General features: G+C 36.4%; 1 protein-coding gene across 1 annotated transcript; it reads right to left on the bottom strand.

Annotated features, from left to right (window-relative positions):
• Window positions 1-18,072: 18,072 nt before the first annotated feature.
• Window positions 18,073-25,588, bottom strand: LOC131951854 (vacuolar protein sorting-associated protein 4A). Its single transcript, XM_059314257.1, has 12 exons — window positions 25,446-25,588; window positions 23,828-23,939; window positions 23,484-23,634; window positions 23,223-23,293; window positions 22,850-22,969; window positions 22,665-22,702; window positions 22,240-22,358; window positions 21,640-21,870; window positions 20,678-20,809; window positions 20,353-20,440; window positions 20,106-20,246; window positions 18,073-19,279 (listed from the first exon to the last, which is right to left on the bottom strand). The coding sequence occupies exons 1-12, from the start codon at window positions 25,467-25,469 to the stop codon at window positions 19,178-19,180; spliced, it is 1,329 nt and encodes a 442-aa protein (XP_059170240.1). The 5' UTR covers window positions 25,470-25,588; the 3' UTR covers window positions 18,073-19,177.
• Window positions 25,589-26,120: the final 532 nt, after the last annotated feature.

Raw genomic sequence — 26,120 nt, 5'->3', positions numbered from 1 at the left:
CACTATATATAGATAACAACATGTAAGGGACATCACTCAAGATAACAATATAAATATAATACTAATACAGAGAGTGAGTTCCCTTGACCTCACAATTATTTCAATCTATTACATCCCTTTACCCTTAGAACACAATAACACATCTCTCAATAGAACAATTGATAGTATCCTAAAATCACCAATTATATTGTAACATGAACACTATGGTAGATTACATCCTTGCAAACAATGCACAATATGCCACAACATAATCAAAATACAAAACAATGATGTCAAAGTCCTTTTGACCTTTAGAATCATAGGTCTAACTTATTTGGGACTTTGATTGTCCTGCTTGACCTTCTCAGTGGCTTCTGATTTGGTGACTCAAGATTCTGACCATCTGGATTCTCTATCTCAGGAGGTCTAGGATTTAAATCATTAACTCCAGAATTTACATTTTCTGACTCTAGACAACTTGATTCACTCATATCAACAGAACTTGGTTGTGGAACAAACTGAGTTGGTGTGAACTGATCAGACTTGGTGGGATTGACAGATTCACCCTTATTATCTGCACAAGTTATTTTTAACTGGTCTGCATGTCTACGGACAATAAGTCCATCATTTGTTTTTACTTTATAAGACACAGGTCCTGTACATTGAACAATTTGACCTGGAATCCATTTTTCCTTTCTCCCATAATTTCTTAGATACACATTATCATTAACTGCAAATTCTCTTTCAATGGATGATTTGTCATGATTTACTTTTTGTGTATGTTGATGTTGGGAAACAGACCTTTGAACAGTTGGATGTAGTAGGTCAAGATGAGTTTTAATTTTCCTACCACATAGCAATTCACATGGTGCAACACCTGTTGTTATATGAGGAGTTGTGCGGTATTTGGTTAAGAACCTGTTTACTCTTTCTCTAAGAGAAAACTTGTTACCGGTATTCATTTTTACCATAGCGGTTTTGAATATGCCTACCGCTCTTTCAGCTAAACCATTCCCAGCAGGATGATAGGGGGATGTGGTTATATGCTCAATACCATTTGCCACACAAAACAGTTTAAACTCATGAGCTGTGAAACTAGGCCCATTATCTGAAACAATTTGATCTGGTAATCCATGAGTTGAAAATATTTCCTTCAGTTCTATAATGGTATCATTTGCAGTGATTGTGTTCATGATTTTAACTTCTAACCATTTAGAATGTGAATCAATAACAATTAAGAACATTTTGTTCATGAAAGGTCCTGCGAAATCTATATGTATACGTTTCCATGGTTCAATTGGCCAGTCCCAGTTTTGCAAAGGTGCTGTAGCTGGTTGATTTGAATGTTGTGCACAGCTTGAACAAAGTTTTACATATTTTTCAATATCAGCATCCATATGTGGCCACCAGAACCATGATCTTGCTAGACTCTTCATTTTGGAAGAACCAAGATGAGTATCATGTAAAGTTCTTAAAACTTCTTTTTGTAACATTTTGGGGATAATTACTCTTGACCCCCATAGTATACATCCATCTTCTAGACTTAACTCTGTTTTTCTTATTTTATATGGCTTTAAGTCCTCATTCACTGACTCTTCAGGCCAACCATTCTTACAGTACTCATATACTTTTATTAAGCACTCATCTTTTTGTGTTTCTCTCTTAATATCATTCACATTTATATTGGAGTTATCCATGATAGTGAAGAGAACAAATACATCTTCTGGTACATAGCTCAGGCTTTGGTTTTTTAAAGGTAATCTACTAAGACTATCTGCACTATTCTCAGATCCAGGTTTGTATTTCAATTCATAATTGTATGCAGTTATAGTGTGATAGCCCATCTTTGAATTCTTGGTGAGGCGTGCTCAGGTAGGGTTTTGTTTTCTCCAAATAAACCTAGCAATGGTTTATGATCTGTAAAGATGGTGAACTTCCTACCAAACAGAAACTTATGAAATTTCTTAACACCAAAAATGATGCCTAAGCCTTCCCTATCTAACTGAGAATAATTTTTCTCAGCCTGGTTCAAAGATCTACTGGCAAAAGCAATGGGTCTGTCACCCTTCTCATCCATGTGGGACAAGACTGCTCCTACACCATCTGGTGAAGCATCACATGTTAATATAAGTCTTTTCCCTGGGTCATAGTGAGTTAGTAAGGTGTCAGCAGACAAAGCCTCTTTTGCTGTATTAAAAGCAGCTTCTTGTTGTTTACCCCAGTGCCAAGTTGCATTTTTCTGTAGCAGCTTGTACAGTGGTGATAGTTTACCAGACAGATTTCCCATGAACCTTGCATAGTAATTTATCAAGCCCAAAAAAGCTCTTAGTTGTTGGGTATTTTCAGGTTTGGGTGCTTCTTTAATGGCTTTTGTTTTCTCAGGTTGAGGTCTGATGCCTTGTTTGCTTAATATATAACCAAGAAAACTAATTTCTGTCAGCATGAATTGACATTTATCTTTGTTTATCTTTAAACCTTTTTCACCAACAATTTTCAAGACTTTATCTAGTGTTTTAAGATGTTCAGTGTCATTCTTACCAGTTATGTACACATTGTCAAAGTACACACAAACATTTGGAATGTCCTTAAAAATACTGTCCATGACAGCTTGGAAAATTCCAGGGCTAGATGATACGCCAAAACATAGTCTTTCATATTGGTAGAGTCCTTTATGTGTGTTTATTGTCGTATAGACTTTTGAATCTGGATGCAGTTCTAGTTGAGTGTAAGCATGACTAAAGTCTAATTCAGTGAATTTGTCTCCTCCTGCCAAATTCAAAGAAATTTCCTCAATGTTAGGTATAGGGTACCTATTTAGCTCTATTTGCTTATTCAGTGTAGTTTTATAATCTCCACAAATTCTTATAGAACCATCCTTCTTTAACACTGGCACAATGGGTGTCGCCCAATCGGAATAGTCTACCTTCTTTATAATGCCATTAGATTCCAATCTACTTAGCTCATTTTCAATTTTATTCCTCATTGCATAAGGTGGAACTCTAGCTTTGCAGTATCTTGGATTTGTATCTTTAATGCTTAACTTCACTGTTCTATCATTTAGTAATCCAGAGTTACCAAAAACACATTTATTTTCAGATATTACTTTATCTAGTGAAGTAAGACTAGATTCTTTTACATTCTTCAATGAACAAATACTCTCCCAATTTAACTTAAGATCACTTAACCAGTTCCTACCTAGTAATGGCGGTCCATTTCCTTCAACCACAAGAAGAGGAAGTTTAACACTTTGACCATTATAACTTACATGAACCATACACTCTCCTATTACCGGAACATTGTCACCAGTGTATGTTGTTAGACACCTGTGACACGGCTGTAGAGACACTGATCCTCATGTGACAGCGTCAAAATCTTTCTTTGTTATGACTGTTACAGATGCTCCAGTGTCAAGTTGGAAGCTGATGCTCTTACCGTTGATATTAACTTGTACATTGATGGGAGCATGACTTATTGATTTAACAGAGAACAGGTTGAAATCCGGCTGCGAATCAGTTTGAGAATTTTCACAGGTAGAGTGGTTCATTGGTTGGGTTAGGTAGTCTTGGTGAGAGTTAACATAGTGCTGCCCTTGGTTGCGGTACTGTCTTGACTGGCTAGATTTAGCAACAGACGAAGACTTTGCAAAGCAGGCCTTGGCAATGTGACCTTGCTTACCGCACTTATAACAAGTTGCTAACTTGAACTTGCACCGATGAGATGCATGGGGACCCTTGCATCGATGACATTTTTGATAATTATTACTAGATTTAGATCTAGGATTTGAACGAGCAGGCTGTTTAGCATAAATTGGAATGCTCTGATGGGGTTGATGTTTATTGACTAACCTGCTGTTTACTGCATGGATCTCTGAAGGTGCTAAAGATCTCGCCGCATCTGATGACTGCTGGAATGACATTGCAAGTTGTATTGCTTTTTCCAATTTTAGATCTGACTCGAGCAGCAACTTTCTTTGAATATCAGGGCTGTTTACACCTGTCACAAACTTTTCACATAATCTGTCAGACAGCGTGTCTCCGAATTCACAAAATCTACTTAAATGACGTAAAGCAGCAACATATTCTGATATTGACTCGTTTGGTTGACGAGTCCTACTGTCAAATCTAGCTCTACATAAAAACTTTGATGGGGTAGGCGCATGGTGGTCTGTTAGCAATTTGCTCAGCTCGTTAAAGCTCTTGGTAGTTAGACTAGCTGGTGCGCATAAGTCTTTTAGTAGCCTAAATTGTTGAGGCCCTATGACTGTTAACAAAACAGCTCTCTTTTTGGCTTCTATCGTCACGTCGTTAGCTTCTAGGTAAAAGCTTAACCTCTCTAGGTAATCTTGAATGATTTCATCATTCGCATCAAATTCTTTTATTTGGCCATACAGCGCCATAATTCTAGAAATAATTAGCTAATAAGCTCTAGCAAACCTCTTTTTTGCGTAAGTAGGTGCTCTTTCTAGTAGATGTTTATCCTTCGTCGCCAAATGACGTGGATTGTAATGACTGACGAGAAGCCGCGTTGGTTGTTAACAGCCTTTATTATGTACAGACGCCATGATGCAAAGAGAGAGAGCAAGTGGCCAGAGACCACTATATATAGATAACAACATGTAAGGGACATCACTCAAGATAACAATATAAATATAATACTAATACAGAGAGTGAGTTCCCTTGACCTCACAATTATTTCAATCTATTACAAACCCCAATCCCTAACCCCTCCGCCATCTCCACTACTTAAACTTCACCGTGGACGTGAAACACGGTGCAATAAAAGAGTTCAGCTTCAAATGAATCCCCGCCAATTTTACCCCTTGTAAACAGTTCAAAAAGTAACGTCACCATCACTTTGATGCCTTGCCTTGGGTGGAGTGGTGTAATTAAAGGTGACGGTTGATAAGCGAGACAAATGCTTCGAATCAATAAAATAGCAGAACTAACGAATGCGGATAATCCCTGAGCACTAAAAACAAATCGCCTTCCGTTTTTAAATCCAACTCCTAGTCAGTGTTTCTTCCAGACTTTTTCTCCGGGAAAGGGGGGGGGGGGGGCACTTGATATTTTCGGGGGGGGGGGGGCGGTCGACATTTTCCGGCGGGGTGGACACTAGTAAAAGTGTATGTTTACTATATAATAAATTCCCTCTCGTTCGGGGGGGGGGGGGGGGTAGACTTTCTTCGGAGAGATGCCTGGATGAAACTCAGCTCCTAGTTAGAAATCATCCGTACTAATTGTTTTTAATTTAAAGAGCTTAAAGGTTTATTTTCGTTATAACACAAATTTAATAAAAAATAATTTCTTAAGCTTTAGGCTTAAAAATACATTTGAAAAATTAATAATTTTATTAAAAAATTAAAATTAGCGAAAGTCGCTCTGACCTGTTATGTGGTTGCCCACGGTCAGTGTGGTCAATAGAACACGTGGTCCCCATGGCAGACGACGATTGGCTCACAGACTAGTGCTCATTGTGAAGTCCACCGCAACATGGCTGAGATTTGTCTGGAAGGTACGTTCCACAAATGTTTTATAGCTGTTACATCATCGGCTAAAGCTTGACAGAAAACTGAAATAATAAAAAAAAACATATAAAAATGTTTTTTTTTTATTTTAAAATATTTTTTTTTAAACTGTCATTTTTTAAATATTATTTTACCCATGTATTCAGTTGGCATTTTGCCCCAAGAAATTTTCTAGACCAATGGTGCGTTTTGCCATTCTAATCTATCCTCCTAGCAGCGAATTACCAAACAGGGAATGGCGAAGTATTGAATATTCCAACTGCGATTGCTCAAATGAGAAAGTTACTGTCCATAAGTTGTTGATGGTGGTGCATTTAGTGAATTCCGAAGTAGTTTTTTTTTGTTTTTTTTCTCTTGTTATTAATTCTCAGCGGATCATAGGCTATTTACAACATCCAACCATGGCTTTCTGTTCTTTCTATATTTTCCATTTATTTTTCAACTCTTTCCAATATCTACCCACGAAGGCCAAAAAAAAAAAAGAAAAAAAAAACCACCAGTGCTACAAAAACATCTACACCTTCAGAACTTTTTAAAATTACTGACAAGCAATGGCGACTCAGTGTGTGCTGAAGGAGGCTGAAAGAGTATGACTGAGCGAAAAAGTAGCAGAAGAGAGTGGAGATATTTAACGCTATGTTTCTCAAGGTACCAAAAGGAATAATAAATTATGAAAAGTAGCAAAGTAAGGGTCACTCCTTGGTCTAGCCAGCATAACTACTCAAGCTATTGGTTATAGCGTTTCGCTTTTGATGGAACACACACTGGATCCCACTCACATGACTTTAATAAATCGCTTTATCCCTACCCATATACAGATCATATTAGCCTTCCTAGGTTGAGCTATCTTCTGTCCACATTTTCTCCTGTCATTTGTTTTAGTATCGCATCCTGATTTTCCATATCCAATGGTGTGTTTCTTTCAGGCATCTCCTCAGAGCACGTCTACCGCCCTCCACCTCCACCCCCCCCACCCCCAACGAAATATAAAGTTATATAGAGATATATATATACTTTTACCCGTGTCCATCCCCCGGAAATTTAGTGCCCCCCCCCCCTCTCCAAAAGTTCCAAGTGTCCCTCCGGAGAAAACAAAAAGTCTGAAAGAAACACTTATTTTAAGGTGTATTGTGTTTATCCCATTAGTGTTGCAGCGGGTTCCAGCATCATCACATGAAACCTGCCCGTCATCTATCAATGTCTGGACCATACTGACCACAGTACTGCTACAACAACAACACTCCACTACCCACCGGACACTGTTTTCCCTAACTCTGGCATCTAGGCCGCGAATACTGCTCACAATACTCTAGGCATCATGCCTCTGGTACAGAGGCGTATCGACCCTTCCCGGCGCCCGGGGACAAACTTTCAATTTGCACCCCCCCCCCTCGAACTTTTCATTTGCACCACCCCCCCCCCCCCTCAAACTTTCGATATGCACACCCCCCTCAAACTTTCGATTTGCACCCCTCCTCGAACTTTTCATTTGCACCCCCCCCCCCCCTCAAGCTTTCGATTTAACTTTCAATTTGTCTTTCCAACCCATTTTGGCGCCCCCCCAAAGGTCGGCGCCTGTGGACATATGTCCCCCATCCCGCCGCCCCCCTTCGCTAGGCCTCTGCTCGGGTACCGTCCCTCCGGCAACCTCCACCCGCCTTTTTTTCCGGGCAGTCACCATCCAGTCATGTTTGAAAACAAGTCACAAATATATTGCTCTAAATGTCTGGAGTGGATGGTGAGTAAAGTGGCGCGCGATGTAGCCCGAGCCAACGCCCATAAAAAACACGACCGACTGGGATCTGTACGACTGTCAAGATTGCCAATAATCGATGCGTCTGTTCGGAGCAGCCGACCAAAATAAAATATTTTAAAAAATAAAAAAATAAAACGGAAATCAATGACCAACTCGTCTTCCTTATCTCTTTGATTTTTCTACATCCGATTTGAAAAACAAGTTTTCTGACAAGATTTTTGTTTACAAACCTGAAGATTTTTTTCTTTTCAACTTTCTGTTTGGTTTATTTTTGTTTTGTTTTTTAGTTGAGTCCCCAGACTTCAACTTTTCTATTGGCTGAGAAATGGAATGAGTGTGTACCGCCCCAACAGCGGTGAAGTCAGCCTGATTAAGTGCGATCATAAATCTCAGCAGTAAAAAGCTGGCAATAAAAAGGTTTTTTTCAGAGCTGTTAGTTTTAATGTAAGTGCATTAAATCATTAAATCAGCGATGGCTACTAATAAATGGAGGTAGTTTCGAGTTTTGTGTGCACTTAATGTGTGGTCAGGATTTTACGTGTAAATGTTTATTTGGCCAGTGTGGTGGCACACTACATGTTTTTATGCCTCTATATACAATACCATGATGCGTGGTATTTCTGTAACCCTAACACTAAACCAAACTATCAACTCCTAGGTAGCTGCAGCCAAAACTACACGTGTGGCACTTACTCTTTCGCTATACTATACTTTCTTAAGAGTAGTTAGTCCTTTTAATTACTTTTCTTTTTTTTTTTTTGGGGGGGGGGGGGGGGGGGTTAAAACGCAGTGAATTTTTTCCACTTTTAATTTTATGGTATCAATGAATTACCCCACTTTTAAAATGCAGGGGACGACGTGGTCGAGTCGGTAAAGCTCATGGTTGCTAAACCGAAAAGTCTCGAGTTCGAACCCTCGGGCAGATGAGGCTCGTTAGCTGGGGACAGCCACTCTTCTAGGAGAGACAACTCCAAAATTAAACAACTGCTGCCTTGTAGTTTGTTCTTGGTTGGACAAAGGCTATGGAAGCAAATCCAAAAAGAAAAGCAGGCTGAAATCGGACTCAATGGCCTCAATGGCGCATAAACAGTTGACACGTAACGCTTAATTGTGTTGGAGGTGTGGCCGAGTCGGCAAAAAGCTCATGGTTGATAAATTCGAACAAAAAAGCCTCGAGTTCAAACCCACTGGCAGATAAATCTTCAACACTAATAATTAAGAACGAAGAAGAAGAAGAATCCCCTTTATGTAGTTTAGCATTGAATTATTTCCCTTTCAGTACGCAATTTAAATTAACTCCTTAACCAATTTACACTTGGATTATTCCTCATTTAAAAATTAATAACTTATCCATTAATTATCTCTCTTTACAACTGCTGTCCACGCGTGAATTATCTCTCTTTATGAGCCAGTCTACACACGAATTATCTGTCCTTGCAAGCTTTGTTTAACAATTGCATCTCCAATTTCCAATCCAAGTTTACATAACGTCGACTGGGACAAATCGATGTTTCTGTCACTGGTCAAGTTTAATTAACTGAAACACTCACTCGCGCCGTTGCACAGTGATGTTGATTGGGCATCAATTAATTAAACCAGCGCTAATGATCTATGAAATATCTCGTTCCGCTCCGTTGAGAAATGTATTTTTGTACGTTACTTTAAAACGCTGAAGCGTGATGTTGCTGTAGGCTATAATAAAAAGTCAACTCAACTCAGAGTCAGAGTTTCAGCTAAATAAAATCATGGTACGAGCGTGGGGGTCGATAAAGAATGTATATATGTATGTTTATCTAAGTAATCAAAGGCCAATTTTTTTAATTACAATGATGGGATTATATCAGTAGGGGGAGGGGGGCGTGGTCGGGGAATAGGTCGTATGATTGCTAGCTATAAAAAGTCCCGAGTTCGGATCAGTGGTGTAGCGAGGTCGGGTGTCACCCGGTGCGGCACTTAATGGTGTCACCCCCCCCCCAGAGGCGTAGCGACCTTTACCGGGGACAAACTTTCAAATTTTCGATTTGCACCCCCCCTCAAGTTTTTCTATATATATTCTGCTATTTTTTGCCTTGTTGTCACCCCCCTAAATCGTGTCACCCGGTGCGGTCCGTTCCCCCCCCTCCCCCCCTCACTACGCCCCTGGTTCGGATCCCCTTGCAGTTAAGGATCGTTAGATGGTGATAGCAGTCCATATACTACAAAATCAAACAACTTTTGCCTTGCAGATTATTCTTGTGTGGACAAGGGCTATGGACGCAAATCCAGAAATAAAAGTAGGCTAAAGTTGGAGCTTACGGGCAACATGACACACAACATTTTTGACATGCAATACTTCAGGGGTTCCCAACCTTTTTTTTTTTTACTCTAGAGCACATTCTAAAATATCGGTAGGGTGGCGGGCACCACTTATTTTAAATCGACAAACTCCTTCCAGAGGCGTAGTTTTGTCCCCCGGGGACAAAACTTTCGATTTGCACCCCCCCCCCCCTCAAACTTTCGATTTGCACCCACCCCCCCACCTCACTCAAACTTTCGATTTCCATCCTTTTCAACCTTTCAATAATGTTTATGAAAAATATTCTGTCTCTGTCGAATAGTGAGAGGCGGGCACATACGAATCGTTCGGCGGGCACATGGCGCCCGCGGGCACGGGGTTGGGAACCCCTGCAATACTTTATTGTGTAGGAGAAAATATCCTTCGATATTACAAGTGAAATCGAAGAAGAAAAAAAAAATCCATCAGTACTCAGTTAAAGTAAGATTTTATTTATTCGCAGACTAAATATATATTTTTATAAAGTCTGGCCTAAAGCAGTGATGTTTATTTGTGATGTGCACTACAGGTGAGTAGTGTCTAGATAATAATAACGCATCTTTATCATGTGCAATATCTCCCATTTCGCCCATGTTTAAATAACTATATATTAATATATATCAACTATTTCAGTACTTCAGCGAGAGCCAATGAGCAGTACTGAAACTCTTTTTAGTTACATCAACTTCAACCCTGAAAGCATCCCTAATCTTTACCATAAGAATTTTTTTCCGACTAGATACCAATTTGTACGATGTAATAAATAGAAAAAGAACATTTTTAATTAATTCATAAGAAATTAATTAGGCATCCAAAGTCAAATTTGATGTCAGATTGCATTGTCATTGGGTATTGACCAATGTACCGTTTGAAACGTATCGGTCAGTTAGAAGTGATCGATATTTCACTCGAAAGCTTTGATCAATGACGACAGACAGACGAATATAAAGACAGAAAGACGGAGGAAGCAAGTTTAAAAAATGCTTGTAAAAATACGTCATATTTCTCAAAAATCTTTTCCTTCCATCCCCCAGCACGTTATAAAAGCAGTGTTTCTTCCAGACTTTTTTCTCCGGGGGGGGGGGGGGCACTTGAAATTTTCGGGGGGGGGGGGGGGTAGACTTTCTTCGGGGGGGGGGGGGACACTATTAAAAGTATATATTTTCTATATAAATTATATAAATTTCATTTCGTTCGGGGGGGGGGGGGGGAAGGGGAGGGCGGTAAAAAATTTTCGGGGGGGCGAAGAGATGCCTGGAAGAAACTCTGCATAAAAGTACCACCCCATTTCGCGCACTCGCACATACACACACTTACAGCTTTAGGTTGGTGACGTTATTTATGGACGCCCCCGTTTCACACACACACACACACACACACACACACACATCTCCACTACATACATACCACACACACACTCACACTTAGTGTTGCATTAACAGCGTGGCTCTATGTTTTTGATGCGGTGACGCAAGCAGCCTCAGACTGGCGCAGTAATCTCGCTGTGAGTTTTGTCATCTCAATTAGAGCTTCCGCTTTGTTTACCAATGGAGCCCTTAACGAGCCTTGACAGGGTAGGTAACTCTCATTCATTCCCAATTAACGGACGGCTAAAAATAAACCTACATTAAAGAAGCTTGTTTATGTAACGTACTTTGTATGACATTGTCATGATTTGCATCATGTGTGTATACACAAAGGTATTAATTCCGCAAACATGTAATTATTTTTCTGAGGTTATTTTCAGTGCATGTTTTTTATTATCTCGCTTTTCATGTTTCTACAAATCCTGTTTGATTAGTGTAGAACACGATTAGGGTGGGGTAAAAAATCGATAACATCAAATGACGTCATAGTGTTTGGAAACGTGTTCTTTCCCGTCCAGTTTATCAGGGTATACAAGCTGGTAGGGTAGGGTGGGATGAGATATCGTTGCAGGTCGGGAAGTTGGGGGTAGGGGGAGTGGGACAATATTTTATAAAGTGTGAATAAGGGGGGTATGATATCTTCTGCAAAGTGAAAGGGCGGTGTCTGGTCATAAACACCTTCGACATTCCCCCCCCCCCCCCCGAAATAAAATCCCGACATAAACCACTGGATGAAAACCCTCATCATCATTAGTATTTCCTTACATAAAACTCAATAGGGTAGGGGGTATTGTCCAGGGGATTTATGTCTCGGGGGGAGGGGGTGTCCAGGATTTTTTGTGCAGGAGATTTATGTCAGGGAGGGTTAGGTTATATAATTTGGTTTCGACCGGGTGGAGGGGATTGCTCAGGTGAACTGGGTGAATGGGTGTTCAAGTTAATTAATACGGGTGGTAGAGATTCAGATCAAAGTTTATTGCTATGGGGAAGTAGTTTAAAGATGGAGATACAGAGGAGGTTGTTGATGTCTTTAGATAATAGGACGGTGAAAGTAGCTCTTTTTATTCTATAATCTGATCATGAAGCTGTTTGAATAGTTATCACCAGAATAGTATTATTGTTTTTACAGTGGTCTAGTTGGAGCCGCTCACCCGTGGAAAAGAATTGAAAAATGTATGGTTAAGGTTTTAAAAAGAGGACGCCTGCATTTAAAAAAAAAACGCCCTGAAGTTAACCCCCACCACGCTAAAATCTATATATATAAAAAGCAATGTATGTGTGTTTGTCCTTTATGCATTACTATACCTCTCATCACATCGCTGTGAAACTTTGGGAAGTTGTTGAGAATAGTCCTGGGGAGGTTTCTGCGAAAAAAAATATTTCAAATTCGCAAGGGTGGCGCCCCGGCAGGGCGCGATTTTTTTCTCTATATACCGTATATAAAAATAAAAGTCGATTTTGGTTTGGCATCGTTCATCCGATAGGCATGAATTTTTGGGGAGTTCATTATACCACTCTATGGAAGGGTTCTGTAAAAAAATAACTTTTAATTTCGCAAGGGCGGCGCCACGGGAGGGTCCGATTTTTCTCTATATACGGTATATAAAAATAATAAAAGTGAATTGCAGTGACACTGTTCATCCGATAGGCATGAAACTTTGGGGGGTGCATTATAAAACTCTAGGGAAGGGGGGCGATTTCTTTTTCTCTATACACGTTATATAAAAAATAAAACTCGGATGCGGTTCATCCGAGTGCCATGAAACTTTAGGGAGTAGATGAGAATACTCCCGAGAATATTTCTACGAAAAAGAAAACTGAAGTTTCTTATGGGCAGCGCCATATAGGGTACAACTTTTGTCAATACACGGTTTGGAGCCCAGAGTTTTAGAGCGACGATGTTGGCACTTGGCATCCGTTAATCGAGCGTCCTGCATAGCGAGTAAAGGGTACTACTATATTCAGCGGTAAAACTACAACAGGCTTCTAAAAATAATTTTGTAACGCGAGGAAATCCTTCTGTACAGTTTCGTCACCTTGCCAAAGATGAAAAAATAACTTTTTGAATATGAGGAGCCTACTGTAGAGTTTCGTCACTTTGCGAATGATGCAATAAGCTGTATAATTAGACAATCCAGTCGGAAATTGAGATCGAGCATCTAAGAATAGACCATTAGTAACGCTAGCATATTGCATCAGTCACGATGATGTATAAAACAAGTCAAATACTTTTTTACGTGTTAAAGAAAAAAATCCTGTTCATTTGTGTCCCCTTAGCGAATGACGAAATCAGCATAATTATTAACAGGATGCTATTAGGCACGATGGCGCCTGTTAGTTTTAAGGAGCCAGGGGTCGTATGCCGCGCCTTTGCGGTAGTGTAATCGGGGGGTGGGGGCCCTGAGAGCGCCCCTCTACGTCTCTGACACATGGGCGGTCACCGAAGTGTGTTCTACCATATTATTTCGGTGAGTGATTAATGTACATTCAATGTTTTCATGCGGTAGTGTAGGTAAACCTGTGTCCCGATATTTATGATTTAAGCGCAGGCATTGTTTACATTTAAATAAGTCATTTTTAGAAACGACGGTCACGCGTCTAAGAACATATGATTGGTAACGCGTTGCTGAAATCCTTCTAATACATTTTGTCAAACTTACTTCTATCCCCGCGGCAACGCGCGGGGGACGGGTACGCTAGTATATTATAAAAAACAATATATGAAACTTGTACGTTTAGATTTTTTATGAAGAATGTGAAATTGGGACAAGTAGTTCATAATTTACATGAAAAAGTCTTTATTTTTTAACCAACTTAATAAAAAAAATTGTTACAGGACATTCACTGGAAAAAGCGTTGCGGCTTTTCCAAGTCGGAAGTGGGTAGCTTTTTCACACACACATATTTTTATTTAAAAAACAATTAGCATCTTAGCTTGCATCACATCCAAGCATAGATTGTCTCCAGTCAGTCGTCTACATAGGCTATAACGCAGACAGGATGACATTAAATACACGGGTAACAGCCACATGGGAAATACAATTATTTTTAAATTCTGTATTAATTAGGAAATTAATAATATAAATTCCACAGCCTCAATCTGATTGGGTTATTTAAAAGCTATTTTATTTAGCTATTTTCTTCTTTAAAAAAACACAATGACATCAGTGAGTTTGTAAACTTACAAAATACAGACAAAAAACACCTCGGTTTAACATGACCTATTCAGCGTGAGTTATCAAACAATGAGCACAACAAAACAACTGATCATGGAATATCCGGCTCGACAAATTGTCAACTTGGGATCATTGTCAGTGTGATGATCGACCCTGGAATTGTAGGTTTCAAACAAGGATTTAATGACGTCGTGTAATTGACTTCCGACTAGGTTCTGTCTAGGCGGGTGGAGGCTGAGGCTTTACAGCGCATTGGTCGGGAGTAGATGTAAGAGGTAACTGGTGAGCAGTGGGGGGGGGGGGGGGAGAATTCATGACGCAGATCAGTTACAGAATATAACCTTTGGGGGAGTTAGGGGGGGGGTATATACTTAATTTTAGATCAGTTACAGAATTTAACATTTGGGGGAGTGGGGTGATTTCATCACGCAGGTCAGTTACAGAATGCAACTTTTGGGGGTGTGGGGTTATATACTTAACTATAGATCAGTTACAGAATTAAACTTTTGGGGGAGTGGGTGGGGTGGGGGTATACATGACGCATATCAGTTACAGAATTCAACTATTGGGGGAGTAGGTGAGGTGGGGGTATACATGACGCATATCAGTTACAGAATTCAACTTTTCGCATTGTGCTGTATTACGGTAAAGCACATGAGGGGAGTGGGGGGACGTAGTTTTGGGAAGTACCAACGTGAGATAGAGAGAGAAGCAGTGGGGGTCTTAAGAAATGTTGACTAATTTAATCTGCGTTAAGAAATGTAGATACATTTTTCATGACATGTTCAAAGACCAAACATTTGTATTTTACTACAGATGTTTTAATCTGTATATTTAATTCACAAATCTGCGGCGTAGGCAGGAATAGGTCAAGTGCAGTTTTAATATATACATAGACCTATATACTTATATGTATGAGTATATATATATATATATATATATATATATATATATATATATATATATATATATATATATATATATATATATATATATATATATATATATATATATATATATATATATATATATGCCATTCTAATGCGTATATTCTGCTGTTAAGGAACATCCAGGTTATAGCCTTTATATCACGAGAAGGGGTGATGATGGTGGGTTGTTATCTTGTCATACGGCGTTGGAACATTGGGACTACATTTAGCATCTGTATTCTTAGTTTTGTTAAGTTTTTGCCATTTATAACGGTTGGATGAGCAACAGACTTACATTATTCACGGGGGGGGGGGTGGAATTTTACTGGAGAGGGAGGGCGGTTAAAGTATAACATATATATATATATATATATATATATATATATATATATATATATATATATATATATATATATATATATATATATATATATATATATATATATATATATATTCTTTATATTCAATCCTCCGAACTCCGTTCAGATGATTTAAAGAAACATTGTTAACGTTTTTTTTTTTCAAACACACAGAAGTCCTACTTACATTTTACAACGGTTTCATTTGGTCGATGAAATCAGTATTATTCTTTAAAATTACGTAATATAGATTATAGGAGAAGGCAGCTCTTTATTTATAAATGTTATTGATTATGAGGGTTAGTGTTAAATAACGTGTTTTTTTCTTTTTTAAGGTAGCAATGAGCACAATCTCTTAAGAAGTCAAATATTTGTATCGTCTAGATCGACGCACACACACACTATAAATCCTCCACACAACAACGATCATCTCATCGAAGTTTCAACTTTCTGTGCTTAGAATTTTTTACGATACAAAAACTGTCTAAGAACACTATTATTTTGTAACATATATCTATTATTATAAAAACGTAGGCTCTATTTATTTTAGACGCTAGTAGAGCGAACGCCGTGCATTCTTTACATTAATTACCCAGTCGCCATGGTAACCAGCACAAATTCAAACAAAATAGATTTAATTCTGACAGACGTACTCACCTCTAATCCACCTGCAAAGAATAGGAGACAAGTACCATTACTCTGCCAGCATTATCCTCCAATTGGTCTGATACACCGGTTAAGCGAGTAGCCGCCCTTAGAAAATGTTTAAGAGTCAGCACCGGTTCGCGTCCAGCGCGTCGCGTCGTGAGCAAGATGAAGGAGTTCAGGAACTGCGACGTGAGACTCGGTTCCAAGTTGTATTGATTCCTCTAATCCACGCTCAACTAAAAATTCAACGCTTGCGTTTTCCAATGTACAAAATAAAAAAAATAAAAAGAGTTCTGAAACACACCAGCTAGTAAAAATCCCTCGCCCGTAATTCAGGACTCGCACGTTGCCTAGCAACTGATGATGCTATAAGATAGCAATGACGTAAGCGTATGGCAACATATTAAAAAGACGCAATTAGCGAGGATTTTAAAAATAAAAATAAAGTAGGTTGTGTTGTTTTAATTAGGGAATTTTAAATCATTCTGATTCTTGAAATAATAACTGTTTAACCAGCATGATTTTATGAGTGTTGAACATCGGCTTTAAACTTAAACCTGTTTCCGTTAAAGCCTACATTACCCTACAACTGCGGGAAAATAAAATAAATTCAACAACAAATAGGACAGGACAATGACCTGAAACTACGAAAACATTCTCTGTTGAGTTTGTTTTCTTTTTACATTTTATAAAATTTTAATTTTGAGCACAATGAAATGGCTTTAATCCATTCCTTAATCAATGATTTGTAATTCATTGTATTTGTAAAACAAATTGTCTTAACTTAAGGTTAATTAAGAAATGTATTTGTCGTTATTCATGTATTTTGGGTACCCAATGCCTGGGACTGTTTTGTTTAGATTCCTTCTCAGTAGTGATTTGAAACTTTTTTGGCATCTCTAATTCTATTATTTAAAGCTTCTTAGAGTTTCATTAATATTAGGTCCAATTGTACTAGAAAAGTTGTTTGAAAAAAGTGAGTTTTTAAATACATGTATTCGACACATAAAAAACCAGTAAATAAATTGCGAAATTGTGCGTTTTTGTTGCTGTTGATACTTACTTTGCTAGACGGGCAAATTCTTCAGCTTTTACTATAATTGTTCTCAAACTTGTATTAGAACATACATCTAGTAATTAGATAGTATTGTATTGTAGGCCCCTATAAACTATTTTATACTCATGAAAAAACAATGTTTATAAAAAGGAATTAAAGCTAAACATTTTCAAGAGATGACCCCGTACAGACTCTGTTGTTGACTTGTAAACCCCCATCATTTGGCATTGGTACAGCATAAATAACCAAGATTGAAAGCTAGCATGTATCAATATTTAACGTGAGCCTGTTTTAAATGTCAATATTAATAATTAATTGGCTTATGATTTTACTTTGATAAGTTTGCCCTAGTCTATTGATGTTTTTTCTTAATGACTGTCTTTTTACGTAAATTTTTGTTAGGATTCCATATCTCTTTACTATCTTGAAGCAGCAACCAAAATTTGAGATCATCTTTTTGTGCCGTTATTAATTTTGGGGATTTTTCTTCATCTTAAATTTTTTTTTGGGTGTGAGATTAAAGTTTAAAGATTGCTATCCAAAAGGCCAACATGGTCATAGGGCCAACATCTAGCGACTGGACATAAAGCCGACAAGGTTGATAAAATACTCTAATTACACAAACGTTTATGGAGTACAAGTGTGTTGAATATAACATATCAACTGACACAAAATATGCTCCATTACTTGTATTTGTGCTAGCATCTTTATCAAGCAGTTATTTAATTAGATTAAAATACAGTGAACATTATTAGTAATAACACTTAGACTGGGGTGTTGTTGAGCTTTCCAACTTACTCATTGGACATCCATAAATCTGCTCAAAGGTGTACGAAGATACATTAGAAAGTATGAAGATCAATTTAAAATTTTCAAAAACAAATTCAGAAAGAACAAATTGATTGTTAAAAGATTTCACAATTTTCTTGAAACTAAAATACACAAGCAAAGTTGACAAAAAAATCATTTTTGTGTAAAACTATTTAATTACCACAAAATTGTTGTTTTATATTTTCTTTGCCCAAGGAACAATTATTTTCATTTTCTCTCATTCCATATTCATTGATTAGCAAAACACAAAACATCAGTATTTTGATTTCAAAGAATTTATTTCATACCCGTCTAGAAACTTGGGTAGAAAACAAAATTACGTTTGTATTGAGAGAAAACACTAATTTAAGACGTTGAATTACACATAACATTTAATTTAAATAACAATTTAAAACTGTGTTCAGTGATGGTTTATTCACTAGAAAACATTCACATCAGAATTATGAATCCTCTTCAAAGTTGATGGATTAACTGCATCCAAGTAACACATGGATGCACTATTTTCTTTAAAAAATGTACAAACGATTTGATTCAAGACACAGACTTCACAAAAACAAGCACAAGAAGAATGATGGGTATCACAGACATACAAAATAAAACGTTGATACAGAATATAGTTGCATGATCGGCACGTCTTTAGTGTTTGATGTGAATAGTGAAAATCGTATTTTTTTTTACTAATCAGCAAAAAGTTGAAATCTCAACTAATGATAATCATATTAATCATTACTAATATGTTAGATAAATAACATTACTAGCTTATTAAAATATAACAAACTCAGACTGTCCACATCACACAATATTTTTACATCTCAAAATTAAATATCCCCTTCCAAGTCTTTGAATATGTATTGAAATTTTACATTTTTAAAAGTTATATGTATACACTATAATTATTCCTTAGATTAGACACAATATACCACTTTTAAAAATAAAGCCTGTAATAATTTTAATCTAAAAAAATTTTTTTCAATAGAACATACAAATAACAGTCCAGAACTACTTGATATATTTGAACAAAGGCAAAACAGTCATTGCATGAGAGTCATACCTCATAGTCATCCATCAAAAAAAGAACAGGAAAAAAAAGACAGGCTACTCCTAGCAGATCCTATGTGATGTTTTACTGATAGCTAATTTATAGTCCAGAGCCTCAGTAACCTTAGAACAGGCTTTTGTATTCTTGTGTGATTTTATGATTTCAGTCCTCTCCCCCCAAATGTACTAGCCAGGTGTGTCAACCTTCCATGCCAAAATCATCTGTGAATTTTTGTAGTCGCTTTAAATCATCACTGTTTACAGTTGGCTTTGAACTGCTAATAGCCATCAGCATGTCAGTCTGTAGAATAGTAAAATCAGAAAATTAAAATTAAATTGCAGAATAGCCATCAGCATGTCAGTCTGTAGAATAGTAAAATCAGAAAATTAAAATTAAATTGCAGGTGACCATGTAGCCATAACATATCAGCCTGACAAAATAGCCCTATGAAAAGAGTTCATGAGAATATAGCCTATGTCAAAAGAACCATGACAATTTGTCACTAAACAAAAAGAGCTTCAAACAAAAAAATAACAAGTAAAGACAAAAAAAGATTTTCTAAATGTGCTACAAGTGCTGTACAGTAGTATCTTAACTCAAGTAATTTCCTTCAGTAACTTCCTATTAGACACTACTATACAACGAGTGTAAATGTATGACATGAACAAGGTAATAATTTAATACTCAAAAAGAGTAATGAAAATGTTAAATCTGATTAAATGTATAATAGGAGCAGTTTTAACATGAGCCTTTAAATATTTTGTTGGGAACCATTTTGGGATGAGCCATCGTGTCAGGTCAATTGCTTATATTTATATATATATATAAAAACACACTCTTTTTTTTCTTTAATTTCGCACTCTGGTTAGTATTCTGCCACAAACATTGTTAAATGACTTATTGTGCCTCTGATTAAGATGCAGGCTATAAAAAATGGTTTCCCTGAATTCCGACAACAGTGATGTGGAAAATTTACCTAAGTATTATCAAAATTATGTGAGGACAATAAATAATCTTTCCTGTGGGTGTTACTAAATGGTCTAAACTACAGTAGCAATACTAAAATAAGCATAGCTGAATCGCAACATCATGCATTTTTTGTATAAGTATAAAAAGATCAATTAACCTTTGATACAATAGGTTCCAGCAGCTTATCTCCAGGTACATCCATCCAGCTCATCTCTATGGCACCTGGAGCACCTGGTGAGCATGGGGTTAACAAGTCATCAACTGTAACACTTGGGTTGTTCCTGCAGGGTCCCCTCACCTGAAGTGGAAAAACACACATTTAAAATGTGTAACATACAGGGAGATAGAGAACATTAAGTTATGATCAACTACGCTATAAAATGACTATAACAAGAGTGCTGTACCTTTCTGAAATGTGTGGCAGTTTGAACTTTTCTAACAGGCATCATCAGGGCATCTCTCACAACAACACTGATATCAGCACCTGAGTAGCTGGGATTCAAATATACAGGTCAATTGAGTCACAGAAGGAAAAAAAACAACCTATACATAATTATTTTGTTATAAGGTTTATTTTAAAACAAGATTTTAACCAATCATGCAATGTGGTAGATCAGTAACATACTATAATTGTATCTAAGCAACTGGCTCAATAAGGTAAGAAAATAAACATTTTCACCCTGCAAACTGTTCTTTACAAAAGTCCATAAAAAATAGATCTAAGCTTACCCTTCTGTTCTTTGGCCGAGTTCTCTAATATCCTCCTCAGTCAAAGAATGAGGGGTAGAGCCAAGGTGAAGTTTAAACATTTCAGCTCTTGCTGGGGCTTCTGGCAATGGGATGTAGATTCTCTTCTCAAACCTTATTAGGAAAAAAAAAATGAGTGAAACAGGAGGTGTAAAGATGATAATATAAGTAAAGTAACATCTGGACTAGATGATTTGTTGGTTGGTAGGTAGGTTAGCCTATCGCCCCTCCTGGGACAAAGGCTGTTGACAAGAGATTTATAGGCATCTCTGTCCTAGGCTAGTCTCTCCAACTATCCCCAGGTGTATCCAGATCCTTCTTTGCCATGTGGATTCCAGGTGAGGGCCTGTCTTGTTATGCTGGAGGATCTTCTTCTTCAGTTGGCAATAGTTTGTAGGAATGTGTATATAATCTTGGCACCTATTTTTTAGGCCCACACTGTGAAAATGTGTACCTTTTTATCCCTAAAGCATACAAAAGTAATAATATTACAGCCTACAGCCTCAATCAAGCTAAAATAGGAACCCCAAACACTTGGCGTGATGAACTGCCCTTAAATAGACATGTATTCCTCCTACTAGCCACTCCCACAAAACACTCTTGTAAACATGATGCAGTAAACAAAGTCAGGGTTTAAAAATGTATATGTGGTATAAATTTGGTTGTCCTTCTATTTTAACATTGTGGCTCCAGATAGAAAAGTATTGATTTGTTTTAATCTAGCTGTGTGTATTTCTGTTTTAAAAAATCTCTAAATCTGTAATCACTTGTTTGATTTTAATTGGATGTTAGCCTTGCAAAGCAGTACTTTTCCAAATTCAAGTCTTACACATTAGACTTGAGTTTAACAGGTCAAAGCTAGATTTACTGTGTGAACACACCCTCTTGCAATAAAATATGTATTGCGGCTAAATATTTCCACTAAATAAATTTTATACACATACCTTCTTCGGATGGCAGAGTCTAATGCCCACGGAATATTTGTAGCTCCAAGCACTAAAATCCCATCATTGTCATTACCCACACCTTGCATTTGAACTAAAAATTCAGTTTTTATACGTCTTGCTGATTCTGATTCATTCTCACTCCTAGAGCCACACAAGGCGTCAACTTCATCTATAAAGATGATGGCTGGTCTGTGTTCTCTGGCCAGATGGAATAGTGTTTTCACTAACCTGAAATAAACAAAACATTCAATAAAAACATCAGAGACAACTGCTCATGTTCTCTAAAAACATTTCATTTCAGAAAAGAAAAATTTATAATCAAAGAACTAGATTTAAAACTAGTAAAGCAGGTTAAGTTTTCCTTTATTCATGACAGACAAAACACCTAGTTGTGGCTATTTGATGAATCTAGCAAATTAGAATGGCACATAATTTCCAAATTATTGTGTACCAGTCTAAGGATGTATTTTCTGACTAAATTACATCAGCAGAGTACCACTACTCAGTACATTTTAGTTCCAACAGAAAAGTTAGCATGTGAAATTTTTTAAATTGGCTGACCTGTTTTAAAATTATCACTCTGTTTACAGTACTTACTTCTCACTCTCTCCCAACCACTTGGAAACTAAATCTGACGACGAAACAGTGAAAAACTTGGAGTTGTTGGCCTCTGTAGCCACAGCCTTTGCTAAATAGGATTTGCCTGTACCTGGGGGCTGAAATATTTGAAATATTTATTTTTTAATTAAAAACTACTATATAAACTTGGCTCTTTTTTAATATCGATACGCTAGTACCATAGAGATAAAAAGTAATTATTCACTTCTTTTTACTAATATTATGGTGTTAAATAAATGTGTTTATACTTTGTAAAATTAGCTCCTTTCAATATTAATAAGATAGTACCATAGATATAAAAAGTAATTATTCACTTCTTTTTACTAGCATTTCTAGATAATATTACGGTGTTAAATAAATGTGTCTATTTAATATATCTATTTAAACTTTAAAAAATTATTTACCCCAAAAAGTAGAATTCCTTTCCATGGTTTTCTTTTACCTGTAGATCAGAACAGCAATTAACTCACAACTTTTAATGTAATGTTCTTGAAGTTAAATAATAAAAATCTTTTGCAATAATTCTGCATAAGCACTGAAGAGTATAAAGATAAAAATAATAGTACAAATGTAATTAACATGCTCCTACCAGTAAACAAATGAGGAAATTTGACAGGCAATATAACTGCTTCTTTAAGAGACTCTTTAGCAACTTCTAGTCCAGCAACATCTTCCCATTTTACATTTGGACTTTCCATAACAATGGCCCCTGCACAAAATCATTGCAATACAATAAACATCAATATAGAAACAATTATTATCTATTACAAAATTAGCATTTTGCCTAACATTAAGTAAATGAAGCTTTATCAAATATTCCAATAAAATCATAAAACTATGAAATAAAATAGTAGACAGTTACATTTTAATTTACTAATTAAAAAGCATTAGCAAGTGGGATAAAATATCTAAATTTTGTAAAATATACCACTAAGATAGGAAGCACTTTAAGTTAACCTTACCCGTTAATTGAGCCTCAAATTTCTTCTTATCCGGGTCTTTCCCATCTTCCTCTTCATCACTTGATTTGTCACTAAACAAAACAAGTAAAGCATGCTTATAAACTTAGTTTTTAATGCAAAAAGAATCAATAATGAATCAAGTATTTGTTACCATGAATACAAAACAAGCAAATACAACACACGATTTAGTAGGTAAAACTATAATAGATTTACTATGTGCAGATTCTGAAATAAATCATTCACTCTAATAACATTACTTACTCTGGTGAAGATTTTTTTGGGTTTCCCCCATCTAAAACTGGCTTTTTCTTATCTTTTTTATTAAGATACTGTTTTAACTTTTCAGCTCTATCTAAATATTGTGTGCATTTACTTCGTATACTTTCTTTTGCTTTATCACTGGTTGCTTCATCTGAAATATAAATATACAAAGTGTTGTGAACGTCGTGTTTTGAGGTATATAATTAAAGAGCAAGGTATAGAGGTTAAATTATTAAATACAAAATTTGACATTTATCGCTAGTTGAATAAGTTGATTAATCTTAATTTAACTTTCAGCATCTGAAACAGGATTGAGTTGTGTTCTCATTCAAATATACACTTACATTTTATTGCATGGAGAAAATATTCAACAGCATGCTCATAGCACTTTAGAGCTTCTTCATAGTTTTTTTTCTTATCCTCTTCTGTTGCTTTTGTAACTAGCTCAATGGCTTTCTAAATTTAAAATAAAACATACTAAAATATATATTAAAAAAAATGAAACATTCAAAAAGCTCAAGGAAAATAAGGATTTCATAAAATGGTGTTGTTAGCTGGTAAAGTCGCAAAGTATGGGAATTGTATTTAAAAACAGCAACATTTTTATTTTAAATTTTTTTTTTATTCTAAATGAATGCAAAACTAAGTCTAAACAACATTTTCTACTCCTAATTGATTATAAAGGCTGGCTCTCATGTGTGAAAATATAGTGAACAGCATGAGCAACTTACCTCTGCCACCTGGCTGAATGAGCTAATGCTTGCTAGTTATAATTCCCTCCCTTTTTACTGAATATAGTATATTACTTTTAATGATTAATTTAAAAGCAAATTGGATTGTAAATGATAAACTGTTGTATTTGAGAATTAGGCTTAATTATCTAGAAGGCTAATTTCTGCATTCAAAGTATGCCAAAATCAAGTTACAAGATAAGACATCAAACCCACTAACACATTGTGAACTAAATAAAAACTAGTAAAAATGTCTTACTCCAGTTATGGGAAGTTCTTTCATGATGAAAAATAATTAAATCTTATCACAACTTCCTTTAAATTCTAACAAATTTGTTGGGCAACCAAAGATTTATGTATCATCTAACATAAACTCTGAATTTTTCAAGTGAAGAAGCTCTGTCCTTTTAGTCTTAGTAGTTTAATGTTTTATAATTAAGCCCTATAAGATCCTAAAATAACTGAACCAATCATCTGACTGTTGCCAAAGAAAAGTCCTAGTGACAGGAACATATATTTGTAAACATTATAATGCCATCTGATGATGACTCAAAAATCTATAAATATTCTCCAATAAAAATAGTGGGGTAGTTATTGTGAAATAGGGCATATGCAAATTCTAAAAAAGTAGGCTATGTTAGCCTATGGCATTTTATTATAATTTAGGCTACTTGGTCTGGATTAGTAAGATTTTAACATTTAGGTAGTTAAATTTGGGAAATTTAGACCCTACTATTTTCTTTTAATGCCACTATACAACAACAATAGGCATGTTAATCAGGCAATTTCCCATCAATGAGATCAATGTTTTACATTACTGAAAACCTGACTAGATCTAGATTCTAGATGTAGATCTAGATTCTAGACTATGTTTAGTTTCAACTCAACTGAAAAATGGAAACACACTGGCCTGGGACCTCTGTTATTTTACTTTTATTTTACCAACGTTGAATTCTGCATTAATAAATATTAATGTCTATCGATTTAGTATTGAACTATTGAGCCTAGTCCGGGTATTGGAAACATAACGACTAATTATTAATGTAATAAATGATGTCATTATGATATGCATTCGTCACTTACTCATGATCATGATGGATGATAAACAAAAAAATTAAAATTAGAAGTGGCCAACTTCCTGCTCTTTTGAATCAATTATTCTAAATCATAGCGTAATTTGAACAGGTAATTGAAATTTTAATTTAATAAACAAAGCAAATTATAGCAATACCTGTAAAGTACCTTGACCGGACATTGGGAAACTCAAAAAAAGAGCTATGAAATATAATTTTGTACAGTCAAAGAAATAGTCTATCACAAACAAAACAATGGCGTACGACAACTTCCGCTTTCCGAAATCACGTGACTTTATTTACCTTTTTATTCGAACCGTTATAAATTATAAAATTAAATTAAAATAGTGCTGTTAAAGTTTCGGAATTGTAACCATATTATATAACCATATGTTAAAGAGCAGTGATTCTTAACCTGGGTTCGATCGAAACCCAGTGGTTCGGTGAGTCAGTCTCAGGGGCTCGGCGGAGGTCAAGACACACACCCGATTCATGAGTCACTATTGGATTTTGTCAGTGCTGACGATAGAGCTTTAACATTAACAAACAGCAGAGTCCGGGCAGAACCCCCCCCCCCCCCACAACAAAATAGAGTTTATATAGAAAATATATACTTTTACCAGTGTCCTCCCCCGTCCCCCGTCCTGAAAGAAACACTGATAATAAAGGGTTCAATCGGTGAATTCGCATATGAAACTGGAGGGTTCGGTAGCAGAGGCGTATCCAGGTTTTTGTTGTAGGGGGAGCGAAAAGAGCAAAAAAAGGCGCCGAATTTTTAACACGTTCTATATATATATATTATATATATATATATATATATATATATATATATA

This window comes from Physella acuta, unplaced genomic scaffold, assembly GCF_028476545.2.
Source record: "Physella acuta isolate Inbredline_101_S28 unplaced genomic scaffold, ASM2847654v3 ptg000833l, whole genome shotgun sequence".
Classification (NCBI taxonomy): Eukaryota; Metazoa; Mollusca; class Gastropoda; family Physidae; genus Physella; species Physella acuta.
Note: the sequence above shows the minus strand (reverse complement) of the source record. Positions and strands in the feature narration are given on the sequence as shown.